The 22,667-nt window shown below is 41.5% G+C and overlaps 2 protein-coding genes across 11 annotated transcripts in view; one reads left to right on the forward strand and one right to left on the reverse strand.

Annotated features, from left to right (window-relative positions):
• Positions 1-984: 984 nt before the first annotated feature.
• On the reverse strand, positions 985-10,561 carry LOC309879354 (uncharacterized protein C21orf58). The gene is made up of 9 exons (XM_082762955.1): positions 10,497-10,561; positions 10,107-10,266; positions 8,895-8,952; positions 6,941-7,008; positions 6,272-6,415; positions 6,085-6,199; positions 4,733-4,872; positions 2,854-3,050; positions 985-2,222 (listed from the first exon to the last, which is right to left on the reverse strand). The coding sequence occupies exons 2-9, from the start codon at positions 10,164-10,166 to the stop codon at positions 2,207-2,209; spliced, it is 798 nt and encodes a 265-aa protein (XP_082619081.1). The 5' UTR covers positions 10,167-10,266; positions 10,497-10,561; the 3' UTR covers positions 985-2,206.
• Positions 10,562-14,284: 3,723 nt separating this feature from the next.
• Positions 14,285-22,667, forward strand: part of PCNT (pericentrin) — a 79,775-nt gene continuing 71,392 nt past the window's right edge. For all 10 annotated transcript variants that reach the window (XM_082763599.1, XM_082763606.1, XM_082763601.1 and 7 more), the window contains exons 1-4: positions 14,285-14,534; positions 18,927-19,139; positions 20,755-20,805; positions 21,527-21,706. In XM_082763599.1, coding sequence (XP_082619725.1) covers positions 14,409-14,534; positions 18,927-19,139; positions 20,755-20,805; positions 21,527-21,706 — 570 coding nt within the window. In that variant the 5' untranslated portion in view covers positions 14,285-14,408. The remainder of the gene's footprint in view (positions 14,535-18,926; positions 19,140-20,754; positions 20,806-21,526; positions 21,707-22,667) is intronic.

Below are 22,667 nucleotides of genomic sequence, written 5' to 3' on the forward strand. Positions count from 1 at the left end.
GGAGTTAAGAAAAGCCTGAGGTCAGGACCAGGTGATGGCAATCAGAATCAGGCACAGCCTCATAATCACCAGGCACATCTATAATAGCAAAACCACCCTAAAGTTAGCCTACACTAAATAGTCAACATGATCCATTAGCCACAGGTCCAACCTTAAAGAGATTGCTGCCCACCCCTAAACCTCAACCCTGGTGGGGGCCCCAGGTGAGTCTATTCATTAAATTAATGTTCTGTAAGAAAAAATCATGCCAAAAAAAAATAAGGAAGAAACCTGGGATTTATTTTATTTTATTTTATTTTCCGAGTCTAAATCCTGACTATGTGAGGGAAAGGGTGAGAAATAATTAAACAAATATACATGTACAAGTCCAGGCTGCTTAAGTCACTCTCCAAAAACTCTAGAAAGAAAACCGTAGGTTGCACTGTGAATGTGAGGCTCAGGAGAGACTGAGAGTCAGAGCCCTCCTGGGGCAGAACACATGAACTGCAGATAGTTGGAGGTACCAGCATTGCACTTAATGTTCAAAGCAGATGACTGCAAAAGCAATTTTGTTTTTCTCCATTGAGAATTATTTATTCAAATACTGAAAGCCATGTCAATCCAACTCATGCAGTTAGGGCAGAGTGCTGATCTTTAGGAAAATCAAATGCCAGGATTTTGCTCTACTGTGCAAGTAACTGGCATTTGGACTGTTCATGTTCATTTTTAATTCCCCGGACAGGTAACTCCTGCAGCACAAATTTATCTGTGAGAAAGTAAAACTAAAAATGTTGAGAGAGGTGCAGTGGTTTAACAACACTAGGCAGCTCAGCACCACCACACTGCTCTCTTACTCTCCCTCCTCAACAGAACAGGGGGAGAAAGTACGTTGAAAAAAGCTTGTGGGTTGAGATAAGGAAAGGCAGATCACTCACCAGTTATTATCAGGCAAAACAGACAAAGCATGTGAGAGATTAATGTAATTTATTACCTATTGATAACAAACTAGAGCAATGGGAAGTAAAATAAAACTAAAAACACCTTTCTCCCCCCATCTACTCTCTCTGCCTCCTCCCCTCAAGCAGCATAGGGGAACAGGGAATGGGGGCTGCAGTCAGTCCATAATGCTTCATCTCTGCTGCTCCTTCATGGTCACTTTGACGTGGGGTCCCTCCCATGGGATGCTGTCCTTCCCAAACTGAGCCTGTGGGGACTTCCCACAGGCAGCAGCTCTTCAAGAACTGCTCCAATGTGGGTCCATCCATCAGGAGCAAACTGCTCCAGCACGGGTCCCCTACAGTCAGCAGCTCCAACCTGGGGCCTGCTCCTGCGGGGGCTCTCCATGGGCCGCAGCCTCCTCCAAGCCACATCCACCTGCTCCACCGGGGGCTCCTCCATGGGCTGCAGCGTGGAGATCGGCTCCATGTGGGACCGATGGGCTGCAGGGGGACAGCCTGCTCCACCAGGGGCCTCTCCACAGGCCTCAGGGGAACTGCTGCTGCCTGCCTGGAGCACCTCCTGCCCTCCTGCTGCACTGACCCTGGGGTCTGAAAAATTCTTTCTCAGTTTCTCACTTCTCTCTCCCTGCTGCTGTTGCACAGCATTTTTTTCCCCCTTTCTGCTGTCACATAGGCACAGCCAGCATTGCTCACAGCCCAGCTCTTGCCATCAGCAGGTGCCTTTTGCAATCCACTAGAGCTGGCTGTTTTCTCATATGGGTAAGCTCCAGTGCTGTGCTCACAAAGGTCTCCCTGCAGCCCCCCCTGCTACCAACACCTTGTCATGTAAGCCCAGTATAGGAAGAACACGTTAGTTGATGAATTCTGGCAATTAATCCCTCATTCAGGAATCCTGTGTTAGTTTGCATTACACTCCCCAGGAAGGGAGCTGTCCACTCAGCAAAGGAGCATTTCCCCAGGTTACTGTGGGACTGTTTGGGACAGGATGTCTTGGTTCTGTGGAAATAAGGCAAAAATATTGTGACTGCTTGCTGCTGCTCTAGGTTTGGAATATGCGAGGAAACAATGGACAAGCAGAAATGGGTAAGCAGATTGCAGGTACGTGGTACATTTTTTCTGAGGATCTGCAGTCTTACTCTTGCTCACTTCTTGTACCAACAATATGCAGATGTACAGACATCAGGCTGTCAGTCAGATTATTTAGGAACTCTTCAAATACAGGTTGACCTCCATGATGGTATGGTACACTTGCAGAGGAACACATGCTGTCAGTATGTGGGCCACCTGCAACAAGAAAAATGTCTTTATTGTGTTTGGTAATAGCCAACAGCACATGCTTGCTGCAGCTGCAAAAGGACAGTATAGATGTATAGAATCTCATAATTCACAGTGAAAGGTAGCTAAAGAGGGAGAAGACAGATTAAAAGTCATGAGAAGAACAATTGTTTTCTCCCTTTGCTGCCTTCCCCCTCGCCCTCCTAATTAAACCACTCCTTGTATCAACCCACAAGCTTTTCTTTTTTCAACGTATTTTCTCCCGCTGTCCTTCAGAGGAGGGGGAGCTACAGAGCAGTGTGGTGGAACTTAGTTGCCCATCCATCAGCATAAAACCACCACACCTTGGCATGAGCAGGCTGGCTTATGGGGCAGTGTGGCTGCTCATGTGCCCATTCAGGTAGTAGTCCCTGGTATCATCTCCTTGCACCTAGACAGCAGACGAGGACAAGCTTCCAGGAAGCAGCAAAGGCACAGGCAAGTGAGCCCTGTGAGGAGAGGGCTGTATACCTCTGCTTGGGGACTTCAGGAGTGTTTCAAAAATATAAATCCCATGGGGAATGTTGGCTTGAATGCAAAACAAAGCCAACTCTTATTTAGCAGGTAAACTGGCTCATATCGTCACAGTCCATTGACTTACATCTGCACAGCTGGGAGTGTGCTGCTGGCCCAATGACTAGCTGAGGATGTAGGTGGGAGCCTTCCGCTTGGCATCAGGAGACCCGCAGGCATGGCTGGGGGTAGCAGCCCTGGGGGAGAGTAATGGTGGTGGTGATGCACCGCGGACAGCTGGGGCCTGTCTGATTTCGTGGCCATGGGAGTGGCGAGCTGCAGGTCCTAGTTGGAGAGAGGCAAAGGGTGATAAGCTCCCAAGAAAGGGAGCTTAAGGTCTCCAGTTGAGCAGCTGGTTTCGCATTCAGTCACCTCTTGGTACAGGAAGTTCATCTCATGCCCAGAGATTGGTTTCACAGGCTCGAACATACAGGGTCTGGCAAATGCTCAGTGAATTCAGATTTCACCTGGATGTTCAGAGCAGTTTGTCCCACCACGCTATGTCAGAGAAACCTACATTTTTTTGGTGGAGTAGCCCTGAGAGGAAGGTGGAGAACAAAGGGTCACTCTGTTCATCTGCTGCCTCCTTCAGACGCAGACCCTTTCACCCAAGGTGATGCTCAGCACAGCTCTGACACATTTCTGAGGAACTACTAGTGCCACCTGCCATGTTCACAATGAATCTGTCCCAGGACAGCTGTTGGGGAAATAGATGATCCCTTGCATGCCATGCTGGCTATAGTGGTGCTGGCTCCTGAGATGTCAGTGTCCTGAAATGTGAGAGTGAGCAGCTGCTGTTGGCATTCCATCTCAGGCAGACATTTGGTCTCAACAGCTGCAAAAGATGTCAGCTTCCAACTGCACAGGCCATGGGGATGGGTTATGGAAGGCTATGTTTCCTACCCTGCTCTTAAATGTAGGGGATTTTAAGCCATTTGTTGCTTTTGCAAATAGCAGGTAAGAAAGGTGGGAGTGAACTGGTCAAATACTGCAGAAGCGTGGGTGTTGCTTTCTTAATAAATGGCAACCTCAATCACCAAGACAAAGAGAACAAAAATCCTTCTTGCAGCACTGGGAAGTCATGGTTAGCCTGAAAATGGAAGGGATGAAAAAATATAGGGGAAGACTTTGCAACACTAAGATATCTCATCCTTCCTGAAGATTAACAGTCCCTGCTGCTTAGGTAATAAATGCTTCAGATTAGAGACTAGAAATACATTTTTCCAAAGCACTTAAGGTAGCTAAGGAGCTATATATCACCTTGTTAAAAATAGCTTAGGAACTGTGCACCTAAGGATATGTTCAAAATTACCTACATTTTGTTAGGCACTAGACAAATTTTGGAAACAAACCTATAGGGATCCACACACAAAAATATCCATAAGACATGTCTTTCCAGACCTTGCTAGTCATTGATTTTTGGTGAGACAGTAGCTAGAGCTGTGAAGCTCCAAGTATGACCACAAAACCTGTGCTTCAGCTCTAGCCAGTTTTAAACTGCCAGGTCAAATTTCACCAGTTACAGGACTTGTAACACAAGTACAGTTCTGCTGCTTGCAGCAAGTGGACAAAAGTCAAGCCATACTGCTACAGACTAAGTAAATCATTGGTGCTATGAAGACACCTGTACACACCAACACAGATGATGTTTCAATGAAAGTCAACAGGTGTCAGGCTCCCAAGGCTCCAGGTGCAGCAGCAGATGCCTAGCACAGACCTCTTCTCTGTATGTTAGTACTTCAAGTGTGTAGGCCAGATACATTTTAAGAGCTGGACTGAATCTAGTCTGCACTTGCGCATTTGACATCTTCTGTTGGGTCCTCACATGGTGCTGAACAGAACTGCATGTGAGACCTGCAGGACACCCTGGGCAGCAGAACTTGTTTTGTGCAGTTCCTGCAGCCCCCAAAGGACAGTAACTATTGTCCTACATGAGCAAGGATGCCCTTTGGATGCTGTGTCATTACCTGTTGTCTGTGCTGAAGGAGGGGAGAGCTGGATCCAGCAGGTTGTGTGAACGCCACTGATGGCAGAGACTTCAGCATCATATTCTGCATGATGATCTGGTGCATCTGTGCATTCTGCATCAGCATCATCTCTACCATATCTGTGAAGAGGTTACCCGAAGGAAAAAAGCAAGAGCTTTATCAGCTACAGAGGCATCTCAGTAGGGACTGCCCTCCAGCTTACAGACTGGTCACTACAACTGAGATAAAGCAGCAGAAAGGGAAGGTTGGATAATATTAGGGTTATGTGGCCAGGTAGTGCAAAATGAATGTCTACAAATAAGACCATTAAGACCAGGTCTCCTGTTTCTCCTCCCTTCCACAAGAAAGCTGCTGTTGAGCATCTTCTCTTTGTTAGTTCCCCTGCAAGTCTACCCCTCTAGCTACGCTCATTGGCAGGCTGGGGAAAATCTGTGCACTGTAGCTCTCTCCAGTAGACACTAGGAGCATGGACAGGCATCTTATGGCACTCTCCATGGCTTTGGCTCCAGATTATTGTTGTCCACATGAGAGGTTTCTTTGACTTTACATGATATTGCAGTGCCACCTTCAGATTCCCTTCCATGTGCATCACATCCATTTACCACGATCTCTGGATCCTAATTACAAAGGACCTGTGCAGTAGAACTATTTTAAGTATGAGGAGGAGGAAAAAATAAATAAAAACAACTCTTCTTTTTAACTGGTCATACTGTGCCATAAGGAAACCTTTGACTGAAGGTTGAGACGGGGAAGTCACCCCAGGTTTATGTATTATTTCACAATAGCATCCACCTATGTTTAGAAACAAGCTCTTTTTATTGGCATTGTACTATATTCAGAAGAGTCTTGTTTCCAAACATGGGGCATAACAAAGGCCTGTATTGTTCTGAGAAGATTAAACAATAGGTTAAGAGAAAACATAAGAAGAAAAATGGAGCTTAAAAGCCAATTTGTGAATTTTGAAATCATCCATTTGCATGAATTTGACCTTGCTAATGTTACTCAGTGTCATGGCTTGAGCTGTTTTTTCTTCCCCAAGCTTCTCTGACACCTTAACCTGTCTTTGCTGAGTTTATTGTCTTTTATTTTTTTACATTTTTTATTTTTTATTTTTTTTAATTTTTAATTTTAGTAATAAGAATTTGTCCAAAAGTCTCTCAGAATTGGTATCTAGTTTTACAGAGTGCTATTCCCACAGCCCCGGCAGAAGCCTATTCGCTGAGTTTTATGCTGTCTCCTGACAGCATCCAACTTCCTCTCACAGTGGTACATTTCCTGGGTATTCCCCTGTGCTCAGTGATGGGACCTAATTGCTAGACCCAGGGAATTACCTTCTTTAATGCTTCCAGAGCGGGGAGCTGCAAAAGGTTGGGCAGGAGGTATCTGTGCTATCAGCGGAGGCAGCTGTGGTAGCTGCTGGATGATAGTAGCAGGCTGAGGAGGCATCTGGATAAGAAAGGAAAATGGAGAAGTCAGGATTGTTTTTGGCCAGTGTTTCCTAGGAGTGAGGATCCTTACCGCCTGCTGGATAATCCTTGGTGCCTCTGCTTGGGGTGCTGGAAAAGGTAGCTGGTAGATGTGGGGGGCGGCAGCGCTGCAGTTCCTAAGGTGTCCCCCAGCCAACGCAGAAGGCTGTGACAGCTCTTCCAGAAGGTGCTGGTCCTGCAAAATCAGATATCTGATTGAGACCTGCTGCTCTCCAGCCCCTCTGCCTGACTAACAGGACCCAGCTAATGACTCTAAATGAGAAGAGAACTGAATACTGCCCAGACAAAGAATTAAAGGACAGAAAAGAGCTGAATTCATGTGGGCAGCAGACATGCAGATAACCTGGCCCTTTCTGTTGTGTACATAGAGGTCTTTGCCTGAGAGGGCTCAGCTCAGGGAAGCACAGCAGCTCCTCGCCCATGTTTGCAGGAGGCACTAGGATTAACCTGCCTGGATCCACCACTGGGCATGTCCTGAGCACAGGTTCAGTCAGCAGAGCACATGGGCTTTCCTCAACTTCCCATCAGCCTCCTTCCTGCCCTTTATTTGGGAGGCATGCTTCTCATAAACCGGGCTCAGTGCATTCACACTACTTGTTTAAAGTTAACATCTAATTTTATCATCAAAAGTGTACTCTTGTGTTCACCACATTAAACTGCACTCCTCACACAGTTACTTGACAACATGGAGGGCTCTTACTCTAAGCTCCTGCAGGAGATCTTTCCTTCGCCTCAGGGCACTTTGAAGCATATCCTCTTGTCTGTTCCCTGAAGGAGGAAATGTCCATTATCTTTTTAAAGGATCACAAAGACAGAGCATTATAACACCTGCATTATGAGTTTAAGTCTGGAAAACATGTTATGAGATAGCTTGATTTCTTCTAGAAAAAGCTTTAAGCTACTTTTCTTGTCAAATCCATGAATGGATACTGACTTTATAGCCCATGTAGACACAGCTGCTTGGCAGCTCTACAAAGGCAATGCACCTTCTCTGAAAATAAACTTTTCAGATTGCTCTTTAAAGCCCCCTTTTAACCTCCTTAAAAGAGCTTCAGGCTTAGAATATCATTTCAGCCTGAAAATTTCTAGTTGTACTGTGCACAGTTTATGGCATATCAAAACAAATTCAGTTTTGAAAATCAACTTTTCTGTTTACATTTTGTTCTGAAACATTATCTTTTTCAGATCTTCCCACAGAAGAAACTGATTTTGAACTCTGCTGAAATGAAAACAAACAAACAAACAAAAAAAACATTTTCAGATACATTGGAGGCATGCCTAGCATCTATTCTGAAAAGCATCACTTAGTAGTTTGAAGCTGAAAGTTGAGTTTTTAATTTTTGGCCACCACATTGCAAGTTTTCAACTATTTGCGCATCATCTCAATAAATATGAGCTCAGAGTAAATTCTAGAAATGTTACTGATCTTCTACTGGTTGGCTTTAATCCACAGATAATACAATTATAAGCACTGCATGTGTAATTAGATCCTGAATTTGGTTCAGGTAAAGAGCAGGAATCCCAGCTTACTTATAAGGTTTTTGAGGTTTAGACAATTCTTTATGAAAGCTAGAGAACCAGCTAGAAGATGATAAATAAGGGAGTTCAAAATAACTTGTGTCATTATAAGAGTCTTTTAGCAGCTGCTGTGATGGTTTACTCATGAGTAGCATGTTCCCTTCAACACTACTTGTGTGGAAGCTATGCATGCCATGTGCAATGTATGAACCTTTTTGCACGGCATTTCAAGTTTCCTGGTAAAATGAACATTGGTGTTTCAGCTCTTACCAATCGAGTCCTCCAGACCAACTTTTTCAGTGTGATGATTTGTTTCATAAGCTGAGTCACTTTTCTTTTAAATTGGAAATCATGTTCTGGTCTGCATGGGGCTGTATTGTTCAGGTTCAAACATGCAGAACAGCATTAGTAATAGACTGGGCCTTCTGCTTGGACTCCTCAGAGAGGCATGGCCATCATAACAACTCTTTTTCAAGCACATAATCACTTATGCTAAGCATACAGATGGATTAAGACAGGGGCTCACTTATGGATATAGGTGTTAGCACAACCAAAACAACCAGCAGTGTGCTTCAGCTTAGCCAGCATCCACAGCTGAGAAGCCACAACAGAAAACCTCAGCAGGAAGGCATTCTTTGTTATGGCAGTGGACCTGACTAGCTGATTGTTTGCCTTTGGCCAAAAAAAAAGTTGGAGAATTTTGGAAGGTAAAATGCAGACACCTGCAGTGTTTAGCAAGGCCATTCTCCTTGCATCAAGACTTCTAAGGTTACTGGCTTGGATAGGACAAGACACATACGCTGATTAATATTGTTGTGCATGCTTCACTGGGACTTGCTTTGGCTACCTCAGGGCTGTATGCATACTTAGATACCCAGACTGAGCTAAAACAGCACAGACTCAAGTTTGGAGCCTCCCTCCTGTCCTCCAGACAATGTCCGTGCCATCAGAAGCTGAGACAGATAAAGTTCTGACTATTCAAATGCCCAGACACAGAGCACACAGGGGCAGATGCTCCTTCAAATTTTTAGGGAGGAGATGTAATCATCTGAAGTGATCCACTGAGGAACATGGCTGAGAACATCACTAAGCCCTTTCTGTATCACATCCATAACCAGAAAAAATGTTTCTCTTACTTGCTCTTGGGACAGGTGAGTCCATCTTCCCTAGGTTCTCCTGTTCCTTTTCTAGTCTCTGTTGGTAGAGCCGCAACAAAAATGATTGTCAGTTAGGCAGCAAAGTTCACAACAATTTTCAACTCCATATTATAGACATGAGTTTGGGATGGAGGAAATAAAGCAGAAATTGAGGTAAGGGACACTTTTAACTGCTAAATCAGCCATCAGAGCTAGTGAGGGCTACTAAAAGTATAGAAGTATATAGAAGTATGAAATGTCTCACTATAAATCTAGTCATAGCAAAAGAACGGTAATGCTTTCAACTGTAATGCCATCCCAGACCTAGAAATCGATAGCACATTGAATCAGAAGACTTATGCATCACTTATTTTTTAGGGTAGAGAGAGAGATCATACAAAGAACTGGTTACCAGACAGTTTTGGATACTCAGTGCATTTATAGGCCCAAATGGCTCTGACCAGCCTCACCTGGGGCTTCCATCCACAACCTGTGCCCATATGCCAGGGAGCTCCTTTAATCTCAGCTCTAGGTCTTCAGTTCTTTCGAGAGCTGTATTGGATGAATACTGGTCTCCAGTTCAACCACAGCCATGCAATTGAGTGGCCACAGATCCTGTGAACCCTAATCCCAACCTGCAGACATTCCCCATTTTGGCCTCAGATCTGCCTTTTCACCACGAACTTAACTGATGGATCTGGACTTTTAGTTGAACCCTGCCACCATCTCAAGCTCTACCCTGCTTGCCTTGCTTGCCCTGTCCTACTGGCTGTGCTGTTATGGTCAACTCCCAGCTCTGCAGGGAGCAGCTGCCCCTTGTGGCTCCCTGATGCTCAGAAAATGGAGTAGAGACCTTTCCCTGATGCACAGGCTCTTTTTTTGTCTCCTGTGTTCTGCCCAGCTCCATACTTGTGAAAGCTTTCCTCTCAAGTGTCTGGTACATCTAAGACAAAAGACTACACCTTGAAGAGAGAGGTTAGATGCCACTTCAAGCAAATTGTTTTTCCTTATATACAATCTTTAAGTGGCTTTTACTTGTAACACTACTGCACATTGGTCTGCCTCTGCTTATGTGATGATACAAGTTCTCAGTTTTGCAAGTCCTCTTTTTATCTCAGTAGAAATATAATTGTTTAAAATACAGTGTTAATGCATAAACACGCAACAGCAAAAAGTAAAGCAAAGGTGACCACTGCAGAATTATTACCTTACCTTTTCTAGGAGTTTGAGTCTCAGTTGGGCCATGTGATCCACCACTGAAGGATCTGTCATTGTAGTAGTCCCCCAGAAGAGCAGGCAGGCAAAAGAGTGTTAAATAGCTAAGCAAAGGCAAATAGGTTTTCAGTGGTCCCTTCTTCCAATCCACAATTTCCTAGAAAAAATCCATTGGGGGAAAAAATAAAACACGATTTGGAGAAACAGGGGAAGAAAATAAAAGCTTCAGTTTCACTGCCAGGTCAAAATGAATAGAGATGTCCACCACCATATCACAGACACGGCTTTTTTGTTCATTTCTGTCAATGCATTTTTGTGCTGCTGGTTGCAATGGTCACAGAAGGGTAACTCAGCGTGAGTATTTGTCTATTCTTAATGGTTGCTAACCTTTCACTGGCAGTGTCTCTAAACCTTGCCCTCTGGATTGGTAGCATAGTCTTCTACGTAGCTCTGAGTTTTGTTCCTGTAGCTTGGTTGCTAGGTTTGCAGTGCCATTCCATAGCATAAACAATTTAATCTCCAGGTGTAGAAGTTTGCATGTAAATATCCATTCACATATGGGACAGGGAGAAAAAAAAAAGTTTTTTTAATTTTAACCATAAGCCCAATGCCAAGGTTCAGAATATGATCTGATTGATTGATACGCGACAACAATATTTATCTGACTGTAAGGGGCCCATATGCTTTTTACATAGCCTTTCATGAGTTTTCATGACCAGATAGTAAAGAAAAAATGAAAAAAGAAAAATAAGGAGTAGAGCTGGAATTCACCCCAGGATGAGTAATCAACAAAGAGACTGCATTATAACAGTCTTTTGCTTACTGTCTTCTGAGCAATACCCCTGGGCTGCCTTCTCCCTCCTAGGAAAGCCATATCAGCATAAAATACAAAGCAACATTTACCAGAAACAGCCATAAAATCAAAATCAAGGCATGAGAAAGAAACCAGGTGATATATACTCTTCCTTGATATCATATTTCAACCCAGCTCTGCCCCTAGGAGAGGAAATTTACAACCCCTTCCTTACTTGAAGGCCATGGAAAAGCCCCAGCTGAGCCACTGCTGACAGCTGGAGTGGCAGATAGACAATTGTACCTGACTGTGTGGGAGCAATGCAGATCACCTCCTCTAGCTGTGACCCACACAGCACGTATGTGCAATCTGTCCTTAAAAACACACAAGTGGGTAGTCACTGGAGAGATTATAATAACTGAGACATGTGGGTCCCAAATATAGCTGCACTGTGACAGACCTGGGGGTCAGCTTTCTTTGACAGGACTCATTTTTGATTGCTAAGAACAACAAAGCAGAACACAAAACACTGTCATCTGCCAGCAGTTTAACATTTTTTATCCCTTCACCTTTTTGGAAAGTGCAAGAGCCTTTGACAGGGAGTTGCCTAGGTAACAACTTTAGCATAAGCCTCATTATGCAAGTAAACTCTGTAAATATAGAAATATAGTTTACTTAGGCAAAAGAAACAAACAAAAAGGTTTACATTTAGGTTGTTTAAAATCTAGATTCCCCCCAAAATTACTGCAAACTTTAAAATTTGTTATACAAAATAGCATTTGACTCTTCTCCATGCTCTTTTCCTGGTATGGAAAACGTGTCTTATACTCCTGTAACACATCCCCATTCAGATGTCTTTTTTTTCTAAGCTAGAGAATTTATTTATATCTTCTTCAAGCAGCAGATTTTCCTTACTCATTAATTTCACAGCTTGGAAGAGGCTGGGAAAATATAATGCAAGTGCCCACAAGGACACTTCTTCTATCCATCTCTTGGCCTCTGCTATCAGCCACGCTTAGGAGGTGCTGCATGCTACACTTCTGATCAGACCTTGTTTGTCTGGCTGTTTGTCTCATGTTTATCCTAGTTACTGGTCTTTGTACATTTCCATTTCATAAACTCTCTTGTGATGGGGTCACCGGAGCTGCCTGTAATATTTAGGCAGTGATGTAGCAAAGCAAGAGCTGCGTTGATGTTTTCAGACAACCACTGTTACTATTCATTGCTGATGGCGTAGTAGCCTTTTTGACTGCTGATGAATTTTAAGTTGACGTTTTACCATTAACTGGTTTACTAAAGTGCGCCCTAGCAGTTAAGTTTCTAGACCCTTCATTGCAACAGAAATATAGGGTTACAAGAAAGGTTGACGAAAACAACCAAGTTGAAGTATTAAATTAAAATATAGTGAGTGTTAAACAACTGAGATGACATATAAAAAAGAGCAAGAGAAATGCTGTGGGTAGCCCAGAAATACATTAGCTAAAAAATGCTTTCCAGCAAATCTGTTAAGATTGGGCTTTTCTCACGCTTCTGGATGTCCTGGTCACAGCAGGATCCCTACTGCTTGGATATCTTACAATCTCCTAATGACTTGCCAGCAATATACCAGACAGACACAAAAGTGTATTGTAGAAAATGATCTATAGTTACAGTGAATCACAAACTAGGGATCACAAATGAACATGAAGATGCAAAAAAAGCAAAACCAGACAGTTTTAATTCTACAGAGCATTAACAGGAGTGTTATGTGCACCTCACAGGAGATAATTATTCTGCTCTATTTAGCAGTGCTGAAGTTATTTTGAATACTGTGTCTAATTTTAGACATGGCAGTATAAAAGGGAAAAGGAAGTCCAGAGAAAAAAATGCTAATAATGGTAAATTTATGTAATATAAGTACTGAAGAAGACTGGGAAGAACAGGCTTTGTTTAATTTATTGAGTAAATGATGAGAGGGGGTCATCTAGCAATATTTAAATTAGTGAAAGGAAATACAGGTCCCAGACAATTTATTAGTAAATGATGGATCAGCAATGTAAGAAAAAGCTTTCACAGAAGGTGTTTATAAACAATTTACAAAAACAGCTGTGATGAACATCATAGGCAGATTAGATCCTTCTTTAGACACAAGAATTGCTTAGATGATGAGGTCCAAACCTGTACCGCTATTCTATGATGTCTCTTATTGATTTTGATACTTTATGCCCTTGATTTTAACTACCATGATTTCTAAAACACACTAGAAAAGGAACCAACCAGACACACATGGAAATATCAGGAGACAATAAACTCTTGTGCTCAGGTCCCATAGAAAGGATTCTTTATCATTTCTTGGAAGAGGGTTTTCATTTATTAAAAGAGAGATAAAAATAATGAAAAGAGTATTAAGAGAACGAAAAAGACGCACACAAAGAAGTTCACCAGTGGAGAGGTATATGCACTTTCCTGCCGATCAGTTCTTTGCTTCTGCCAATTTTAATGCAGCAAATTAACAACCAAGAGCTCTCAAGCTGCACTATATATATAGCATATATATAGTATATACAATATATACATTATATACTATACACTAGATATACACTATACAATATACTACTTATATACTACATATATTATATATTATGTATATTATATATAGAATATATATAGAATGCATATATATATTCTATACATACTACATATGTATTCTATACATACTATATATAGTATACAATATGTATACTATATATATGGTATATTGTATAGTGTATATCTAGTGTATAGTATATAATGTATATATTGTATATACTACACATAATATATACTATATTATGTACTATACATATATAGTATGCTATATTATTTAGTATGCTATTGTAATAGCATACTATATATATATACTATATATATACTATATATATACTATATGTATATACTGTATATATATAGTATATATACTATATATATACTATATATAATATTTAGTATATATATAGTATATATATATTATATATAATTATAATCATATATATTATATAGGATGCTATTGTAATATAATTATGTATATTATATATAATTACTATAGCATAATATTATACTATGGTATATAGTATATACACCGTATATACAGACGGTGAAGCGAACTGAGCGCCCTGCCCCTGAGGGGCGGGCCGGTGTTCCCGGGGCAGCAGCCGCCCTGTTTCTATTGGCTGGCACCGCCTCGGGGCGGGGCCTCGGCGGGCGGCCCGTTTGAAAGTGTCCATCCAGCGCGGGCCCGCCCGCGGCGCGCGGCTCTCCCATTGGCGGCCGCTGAGGGGGGGGCGGAGCAGAGGGAAGGCCCCGGCTCACGACGTCGATCCCAGCAGTCAGTTGGCAGGGGGTGGGCGAGGCGAGCCTAACGGCCGCTCCTTCTAACTGGCCGGCGGGCAGGCAGGGAGCCTCCCGCCCTCTCCCTGATTGGCCGGCGCTGGCTGCGGCCGCTTCAGCCGAGGCGGGCGGGGCGAAGCCCGCGGGGCGGCCATGACGGGATGCTGCCCGCGCGCCGCGCTGTGACAGCGGCGGGCTCGGCCCCCAGCACCATGCAGGCGGCGGAGGAGGACGAGGAGGGGGCGGCGGCCGCGCGGCGGCGGAAGCTGGAGGCCGGCAGAGCCAAGGTGGGGGCGCGGGGAGCCCCGGTGCGTTACGGGGCGCTGTGAGGGGTGGGGGGGCCGCCGGGCGCTGCCCTGGCTGCCGCAGCGCCCGCTCCCGCCCGGCAGCTCCGCGCCTGCCTCGGCCTCGCAGCCCTCGCACCTGGTGTGTGGGGGCAGCCTCCTCCCTCAGGGGGTGCGTGGTTGGCGTTTGGGTTGGTGCTGGGAGCGAGAGCCTTGAGGACAGGAGCTCCTCGGGTTGGGAAGTGTGGTTACCTGTGGCAGGGCTTCTCCTGGTGTTTCTTGTCCAACTCTTCTCTAAGTGCGGTGTCTGCTTATAGTTAAAAAAATGCGTGCTTGCCTTGAACAAGTCACCAGTTCCCACCTGTTGTACAGCTGTTGTTTGCCATTGGGGAAAAAAAAGTAAGTAGGGACCTGAATTAAGTTTCAAGTGATGTCTGCACAGCCAGTACTGCATCTTTTTGTTTGTTTGTTAAACTAGATGCCAAATATCTCGTATCTTACTGTTTGCAAACAAAAATCATTAGCAGCCTTGTCCTTGGCAGCTCCATCAATGCTGCTGCCTTATGGCAACCAACAGTAAGAGAAGAAGAAAGAGTGTAGAAGTGTAGAAATGCAGAGATGGGTGTAGTGCTCCCTTTGCTTACTAAAATGTCACAGAGATCCATTATTTACCTAGCAGACTGTGGGCACTAGATTTAAAAAACAAAAAACAAACAAAACAAAACAAAAAAAAACCACGACACCTGGACAAATTAATAGAAGAAATGTTTATTGGGGCTCATTAAACACAAAGATCCTGTGTTTCGGTATAGGAAGGCAAATGCCAGCTATAGATTCCTTGGTATGCTCAGCTGGCTTCTAGCCCGTGGCTATGTGCTTGCCCTGCTTTTATGTCTTTACTTACATGCCTGCATGTAAGATGGACATTCGGTCTTATTCAGTGGTCCTTCTCATGTTCTTAAGCCCACAGTAGTATTTGGTCATGTCGCTGAGTAGGTTGGCTACTGGACTGTAACTTGTTTAAGAAACTTCCTTTGGATAGCTTGTATTTTTGAAGAAATCACTAGGGAAACATCTTTCTTTAGTGTTCTTATTCGTGTTGTCCTTGTGAATGCAAATATTATTTTGAAAGTGACTAGGTGCAGTGTTTTCTTCCTCTGGTGAAGCCCTACAGCCGCCTAAGGCAATTCCACCTGTGGGCCAAAACAGCAGCATTCGTTGTTCGTCCAGGTCAGCTTCCTGAAGCATCTCGCTGCGGTGCTGCACAGGACAGGAGTGTGAGGCTTGTTGTGTGTTGCAGGCGTCTGGTTACAAGGCAGGTTGCTACAGCAATGTGGTCATGCTAACCGTGTCTGATACTGCTTGGATCTGGAGGTGTGAATTGTTGTTTAGTATGTTGCTTGTCTAATCCAGAAGTCTTGGTCTGCTAAATAATGATTTGGGAAAGGGCTATCATGCGTATGATTTTCTCTTTAAAACAGTGCCTGTGGTTTTTCATGTGGGGATGAAAACTCCATTATTGAAATGTATTTGAAGTTGCTACCAAATAATAAAAACAAACCCAACTTCTATATCAATTAGAAATTGACATTTGGCAGCTACTAAATACTGACTGTGTCAGGTTTTTCAAATTTCCATTTCTCATAAATGTAATACTGATGGTGAGGGTAATAATTGGAAAACGTAACCAAAAAACTCACACCCCAACAAACAAGCAAAAAATTGTGCTCTTTTTCCTCTCTTCTCAAGTTAGGTAAGGTGTGTGTTAGCCTGCTGTACATCTGGTTACAGAGCTGTGTGCATCATACCTTGTGTGATGTTTCTTCTGTTCCTGCATTTTATGTGGTAGGAACTCAACAAGGAGTGCATGTTTCCCAGGAAGTCTTCCTGCTTCATGAGTTTGAGATTCTTAGAAATTATTTCTTGATTGTCCAAGAGTACTTGCTTATGTTTACTGTATCTAAGAGGTGGGTGTCTGATTAATCTGTTCCTATTTGGGTGCTGATGTGGTGTTCTGCTCTGTTGCATTTTCTTTGGATGTTCTTTTGGTACTGGTTTCTGAAATGTGTAAAGCAGTAAGTCAAAGAGTGAATGATGTTCCCAGGAGGCTGGGGAGAGCTGAGCTGCGTGCCATTTGCTGCAGCTTTCCTGTACGCTGGCCTGTGCCACTGGTGTTAGCCTAGGATGCTGAGGGGGAAGGATGTCACCATAGCAGTTCATCAAAGGGGGAAGTAAACCCTTGTGGGCCTGTTGTAGTGCCAGGATGTTCCTGTGGCTGTACCAGTCCAGAAGTGCCATGTGGTTGCTGTTTTTAACTGGCTTAAAAACAGCAGCTGACCGGTGGAAGTCAAGTGAAGTTTGAATCTATCTGTAGCTGTGAAAAGGCTACTTCTGTGCTGGGAGCTGCTTTGGATACTGTCATGGGCAGCGCTGTTGGTGCGACGTTGGTTTACTGAGTCCTGGCTAAAAGTAAAGGTCTCACCCATGTATGTGCTGCTAGAAAGCAAGCTGAGGGTCAGGTCGATGACGGGATCTTACTGTAATGGAGGAGGAATCAGTGCTAACTGCTTTCTTCATATTCATATGTACTACTTTGTGTCACTTGATTGTGTATTGTCTAATGACACTTAAATTTATGTAGCTCGTTAAAGGCTTTGGAAACCTGGTAGTGCCCTAAAGGATGCTTTTTCTCACCCAGTGATCCCATAAGTTTGCAATTTGACTCCAGACACTTTCATGGGATAATAAATCCAGTAGGTACCAGGACTTTTGGAGTAGTTGGTAATTCTTGTATAATGCTTACTTTGCCTTCATTTTTTAAATATATAAGAGTTTGACAAAAATTTCTTTTTTGGTTTGTTTTTGAGATATGCATTTAAAAATTTGTACTTGTATAAATGTGCTGTCATGGTAAATCTTATTTTTTAGTGACAAATACCTTTTTTGGTCTTGCTTCATGAAATCAGTGACTCCTTTCTAGGATGAGAACCCTCTCTGCCTTTTGTTTCTCATCTTCTCTATGCATTTTACTCCGATTTTCTTTTTTTTTTTTTCTGCTTCAGCAGCTTCCTCTACTTTCTGTTATTCTGCAGGTTTTCTCCTGTCCCCTTTTCTTGTGTTATCAGCTTAATTAGTGCAGTAGCTATTTTTCACATACAATGCCATCAGTAAGTGTTAGAGTTAACACCTGACATCAGCAAATAGTATTTGTCTCATGACAGCTTTATTTAATGGTCTGCAGGATTTAATCATTAAAAAAATGTTGGTATATAACTTAAATGCTTGCGAGAAACCGGTGTCTTTCATATCTGCATAACATGTATATTTGCAGAGTGTAGATACTGTGTATCTGCTGAGTAGTTAAACTGTCAGACAGAAGTTTCTGTAATGAAATTGACATGGGTGTAAGGAGAGAGAATCTGAGCCAAACAAAGGGGCAAGATTTTTCTGCAATGTTTGCTGTATTACAGGAAAACCAAGCTAGAAAACAGTAGATTCTCTCAGATATTGCAAGTAGAGCATGGCAGTTGTGAGTACTTCCATGCTGTCATTATTTTCACTATCTATTGTATCTCAGTGTAGTCGATAACCTTGGGGAAGGCTTTTTCCCTACTAGGTGGATGCCTGGATTTATGCTGTGAGGGAGATGCTGCTTGGAAATGCTGCCTAAACATAATACTGGAGTTGAAAATACGATAATCCTTTTTAAGCCGTTTAAGGTGCTAAGGAAAGTTGGGTAATAAATTCTCTCAGTGACATTCTTTGCAAGTCCCTGGTGCTTCACAGAGCTGTGATAGTCTGATAAAGTAGAGCATCTGATTCTTCAACAGAAGAAATTAAAATGACCTGGCTTAATTAATTTTCTATTTATGTACTATAGTCTGCGTTCTTGCTGGGAAGTTTTGCTGTATTCACTTAAGGGGGTGGCAGGGAAGGAGCATGAGGACTTACTTCCGATAATTTTAGTCTTAACGCTTATGCTCGCAAAGATCTGTTTAATGCATTTCTAGGGGGTTACTGGTTTTGCCTGTCTTGCAGAAAGACTGTTCTTTTTTTCCTGATGATAGTAGTATATTAACAACTTGTTCCTTTACTAATCTGTCCTGCTGTAATTCTGAATTATCGTTGACAAGTGAAGTTTCACTGAGTAAAATTTGATTCCTGTGTTGAAATGAGTCTTTATAGTACTGGTGTGAGATTTCTTGATTAATTGCACAGTTACCCAGTATATTCTGAATGCGTAGAAAGTAGGGAGATAAAGCAGGTTTTCAGCACATGTATATATTTTATCAAGCTGGGATAGTTCTCGTCACCCATGAGTGCGTTAATTTTGTGGTCCTGCTACCTTTTCCTCACTTACCTCTCCCTCTACCTGTTCCAATCTTTTCTGCACAGTTTGCTTACTTCAGACAACGAAAAACAAAAGGCGACATCGCGCAGTCGCAGAAAAAGACGGCGAAGAGGAAGGGCTCGTCTGTCCACACGCATGACGTTCCGCAGGAAGAGCACGCACTAGTGGCCCAAGGCTGTGACTCTCCAGATGTTGGTAACGGTATAGGGAATCAGGCTGAAGACACCAGCCTCTTAGAGACAACAGCAGAAACAGAGGTAAATGTTAGTATTTCTTGTGTTTCACTTCACTCCACCTGCAGATAGCAAGTATTCCAGATGATTGTTATGTTTAATTGCGTATTAGCTCTCTGGCATTGTCAGCTGGCTGCTATTGAGAAGTAAGGAAGTGACCTTTTTCTTTTGTCATAGTTAATTCTCTTAAGGTGATATAACTGGAAAAAAAAAAACCACTTTATTTAACAGGTAACTATGCTTATGCCTGATGTATTTGAGGATGTTTGAATGGGTAACCTACTAGAGGAAGTGCTGTAGGCATGTGAATAAACGTGGAAATATATAGCCTGTGATATAGCTTGAGATAGCAGTTGTCTACTAATAGGTTTACTCATCTGTTTGAATTAAGCAGTTGCTTTCTTGCTTCAGCTCACCAGCAGTTTTTTTGGTCAGCTGTGGGTAGTCACATAGCTTTTCCATCTTTCTTTCTCATAATAAAAATGTAGTTCTGAACAATATTTTTTAATAGGAACTTCTTGCATCGGAAATGGCTGACTATGACTTTCACAAGCCTCAAAAGCTACAATTCAACTTCCTGGCTACCACAAATTTTATCCATCTCAATCTGGGATTTTACTTAAAGTCATTTGAGTGTGTTTCAGCACTTTCTCTAAGCAAAGTTTTTTCTCTAAGCAAAGTTGATTTGGGAGGGCAGTGCATTCTGCATAAAAAGCAGCTTGATGTATTTTCAGAAATACAACAGTAGCATCAAACTAGGATATATGCAAACCTGAAACAATGCAGAATACCATTTTGTTTATTATCCCGTCTGTTGTGACAGTATTGCTAGTGCTTTGAGGATATCTTGAATGTATCACAAGAATTAGAAAGGCTTTTATAAAACTGCATGCTAAACTGTCAGCATTAGAAAAAAAGTTTGCAGTATTTTTGTCACTTAACTGTAGCATTAGCAGCAGTGCTCTTGTTAAATTCATGTGAACTTAAGAGTTTTATTTTAAGTTCATTGCTAGTAAAAACCTTCTGTCATAATACCCTGCTTATAAAGTAAATGGAATTGCTTTCTAGGTGATGTAGACAGTGGTCAGTGGAGACTTGGTGCTGATTCAACATAAAAGCAGGGCTGTTGGCTCCCTTTTCTAAATAGTGCTAAAGTCATTTTATTTTGTGTTATGGGTAAGTCTGGTGATAGTTTAATGTCTTTGAAGATACCATGCTACAGTAAGAATATGCGTCAGAAAATAGTATTGCTTTTGTAACTGAATGAGTTTCGTATTTCTTAACTCATTCTGTCAATTAACACACTAATATTTAGTGGTAGATTAAAGAGTGATCAACTGTACTTGCAGGCCACAAAAGCAGGAGATAAAACATTGAATTTCTATGGTGAGACTTAGCCCTAATTTTTTTTATTAGTCATTCATAATAATTATAAAAATTCTGCATTTATTTAATTGATTTGACCATGGATGATCATCCAAATAAATGTTTAAGTCAGTCTCTCTCTGTCATTTGTGTGTTGTCTTGCAGTGTGGACCTTTCTCGCTTGTGCTTAGAGTGTTTCCAAAATAATTCTGGTTTTCCTTATGTACCTTTAAAACGTCTGTGATTTGGTGTTTGTTTTATGTTTGCTTACCAGAGGAGTGCTGATATGTCCATCCATGATGCAGTGGATGATCATGCTGCTGAAGTAAGTGTGAATTCTTTCTGTACACTTAGTAAAAGGTGCTGATACGTATCTAAAGGAAGAGTATAACTGGTTACTAAAGTGCTGTGTGTATATAGATACTCAGCATTCTTATCAAATGCCTTTTATAGTTAAAGCTGGCATTGACATGCACGTGTGTACTAGTTGTGAAATTGGTTGGTAAGAAAAGTGTACTGAAATCATAGGACTTGTCTGGATGGATTTGAATTATGTTTTTAATTTAAAAGTAGGCTTATTCTTTAATTGTTTCATACATTTAAAAACAAAAATAAATAAATCTGAAGTGCAAGGTACTGTCTCTTACAACAGAATTGTAATGATATTGCTTCTAAGAAGCCACAGGGTTAACTGTAGCAATTTTTTCTTTATACTCAATTTTTGTTTTGCTGTTTGAAGCCAACATGGCACTTTGCCACAGTTTGGCTCTGTAGTATCACAACTCTTCTGCCCTTTATCTTGTGAAAATGTTACCTATGGAAAAACTATTTGAATTTTTAAAGAATTAAAATAAATTATTTGAAATAAAATTTAAAGAACTTATAAATATTTCTTTTTGTTAAATATGAAGTTTAATTGTTGATTTACTTTTAAAATAGAATTTGCCCAGAATTTAAGTTTGCATCTGAATTTGTAGCCAGAATTGTCATAAAACAGAAATGGTATATTGTTTTGGTGAATAAAAAACATTTTTTCTTTTATGAAGGAAGTTACAATAAATTCTGCTGCAGAATGCAGTGAGCTTGATGCTAAGATGTGTCAAACTAAAATAGCTGAGTTAGAGGACAGACTTCTGGAGAAACAGGAAGCGGTTGAAAGGCTCACTGCACAAATGGATGAACTACAGGAACAACTTACCCAGCAGAGAGACTCTATGCAGCTCCAGGTATGTTTGATAGAAATAGACAATGGGGTTAGTATAACTTTATTTTAATTCAAAAATATGTAGGACACAAAACTCTAAGTGTTGTTTTTTATTGAAAAGTACTTCACCTTATTAGCATGTGTTGCCAAAATCAATACTTATATTTTCTCTTCATCTGTTAGTGTAATCAGTGTCCAGGCCTTCATATTATTTGTATCAAATGTGGATGAAATTAGATTTGAAGTAATTTTATTTTGAGAGATTTTGTTGAAATGCTTAGATAAACATTTCTAAGCAGAAGAATTTTGATATTTCCTTTTTTTTTATTTATTAATTTTTGTCTTGCTGTATTGAGGAGTGAATCTTTACAGAAAATACTTGCAAGAATCACTAAGAAAAGCAGCATTAATCATTAATTGAATTGGTGTTCAATGTAAAAGTATAGAGCTTATATTTTTACAAATACTGATGTTAAAAACATATACATCAAGGTCATTCTTTCAAGTGGTGGAAAAACAAGAACAAAAGAATGTATTCTTCAAACTATTTAAAAGGAAGAGCTTACTGAAGTGTCATTGTTCCAGTGGATATATACCTGAAAACCACTTAGTAGATGTAGCTAGTCTCCTTTTAAAATATTTGTGCGGGTGGCAGACCTCCCTCTTTCCCCTCTTTTCTGCTGAGATGACAAAGATCATTATGCTTGGTTGTGTGTTTTTTCTGGTGCTTTTTTACAGGTGCACTTTTTAATATGGACAAGCAATTAAGTAGGATAATGTAAATTTTATTAAACTGACATAGATCTTTCTCTCTCCAAAAATATTAAAAAAGATATTTTAAATTTCCCCTCGCTAGCATTTTTGTGTAAAGGTAAGTTATCGGGTGCATCTGAAGAATAATTTTCTCTTTTATGTGTTTTTTTCCTCTTTTTAGGATTGGGAAACAAAAATGTTTCCTGTTGGTAAGGAAACACCTTGAAAAG

Source organism: Aythya marila, assembly GCF_965140915.1.
Source record: "Aythya marila genome assembly, chromosome: 6".
In the NCBI taxonomy this organism is placed as follows: Eukaryota; Metazoa; Chordata; class Aves; order Anseriformes; family Anatidae; genus Aythya; species Aythya marila.

Coding starts and splice junctions, on each gene's coding strand:
- LOC309879354 (XM_082762955.1), bottom strand. CDS start 10,166: ATGACAGATCCTTCAGTGGTGGATCACATGGCCCAACTGAGACTCAAA. Junction 7,009..8,894: donor CTCACCTGTCCCAAGAGCAA/GTAAGAGAAACA, acceptor TTCCTCCTTCAG/GGAACAGACAAGAGGATATG. Junction 6,416..6,940: donor ATCTCCTGCAGGAGCTTAGA/GTAAGAGCCCTC, acceptor CTGATTTTGCAG/GACCAGCACCTTCTGGAAGA.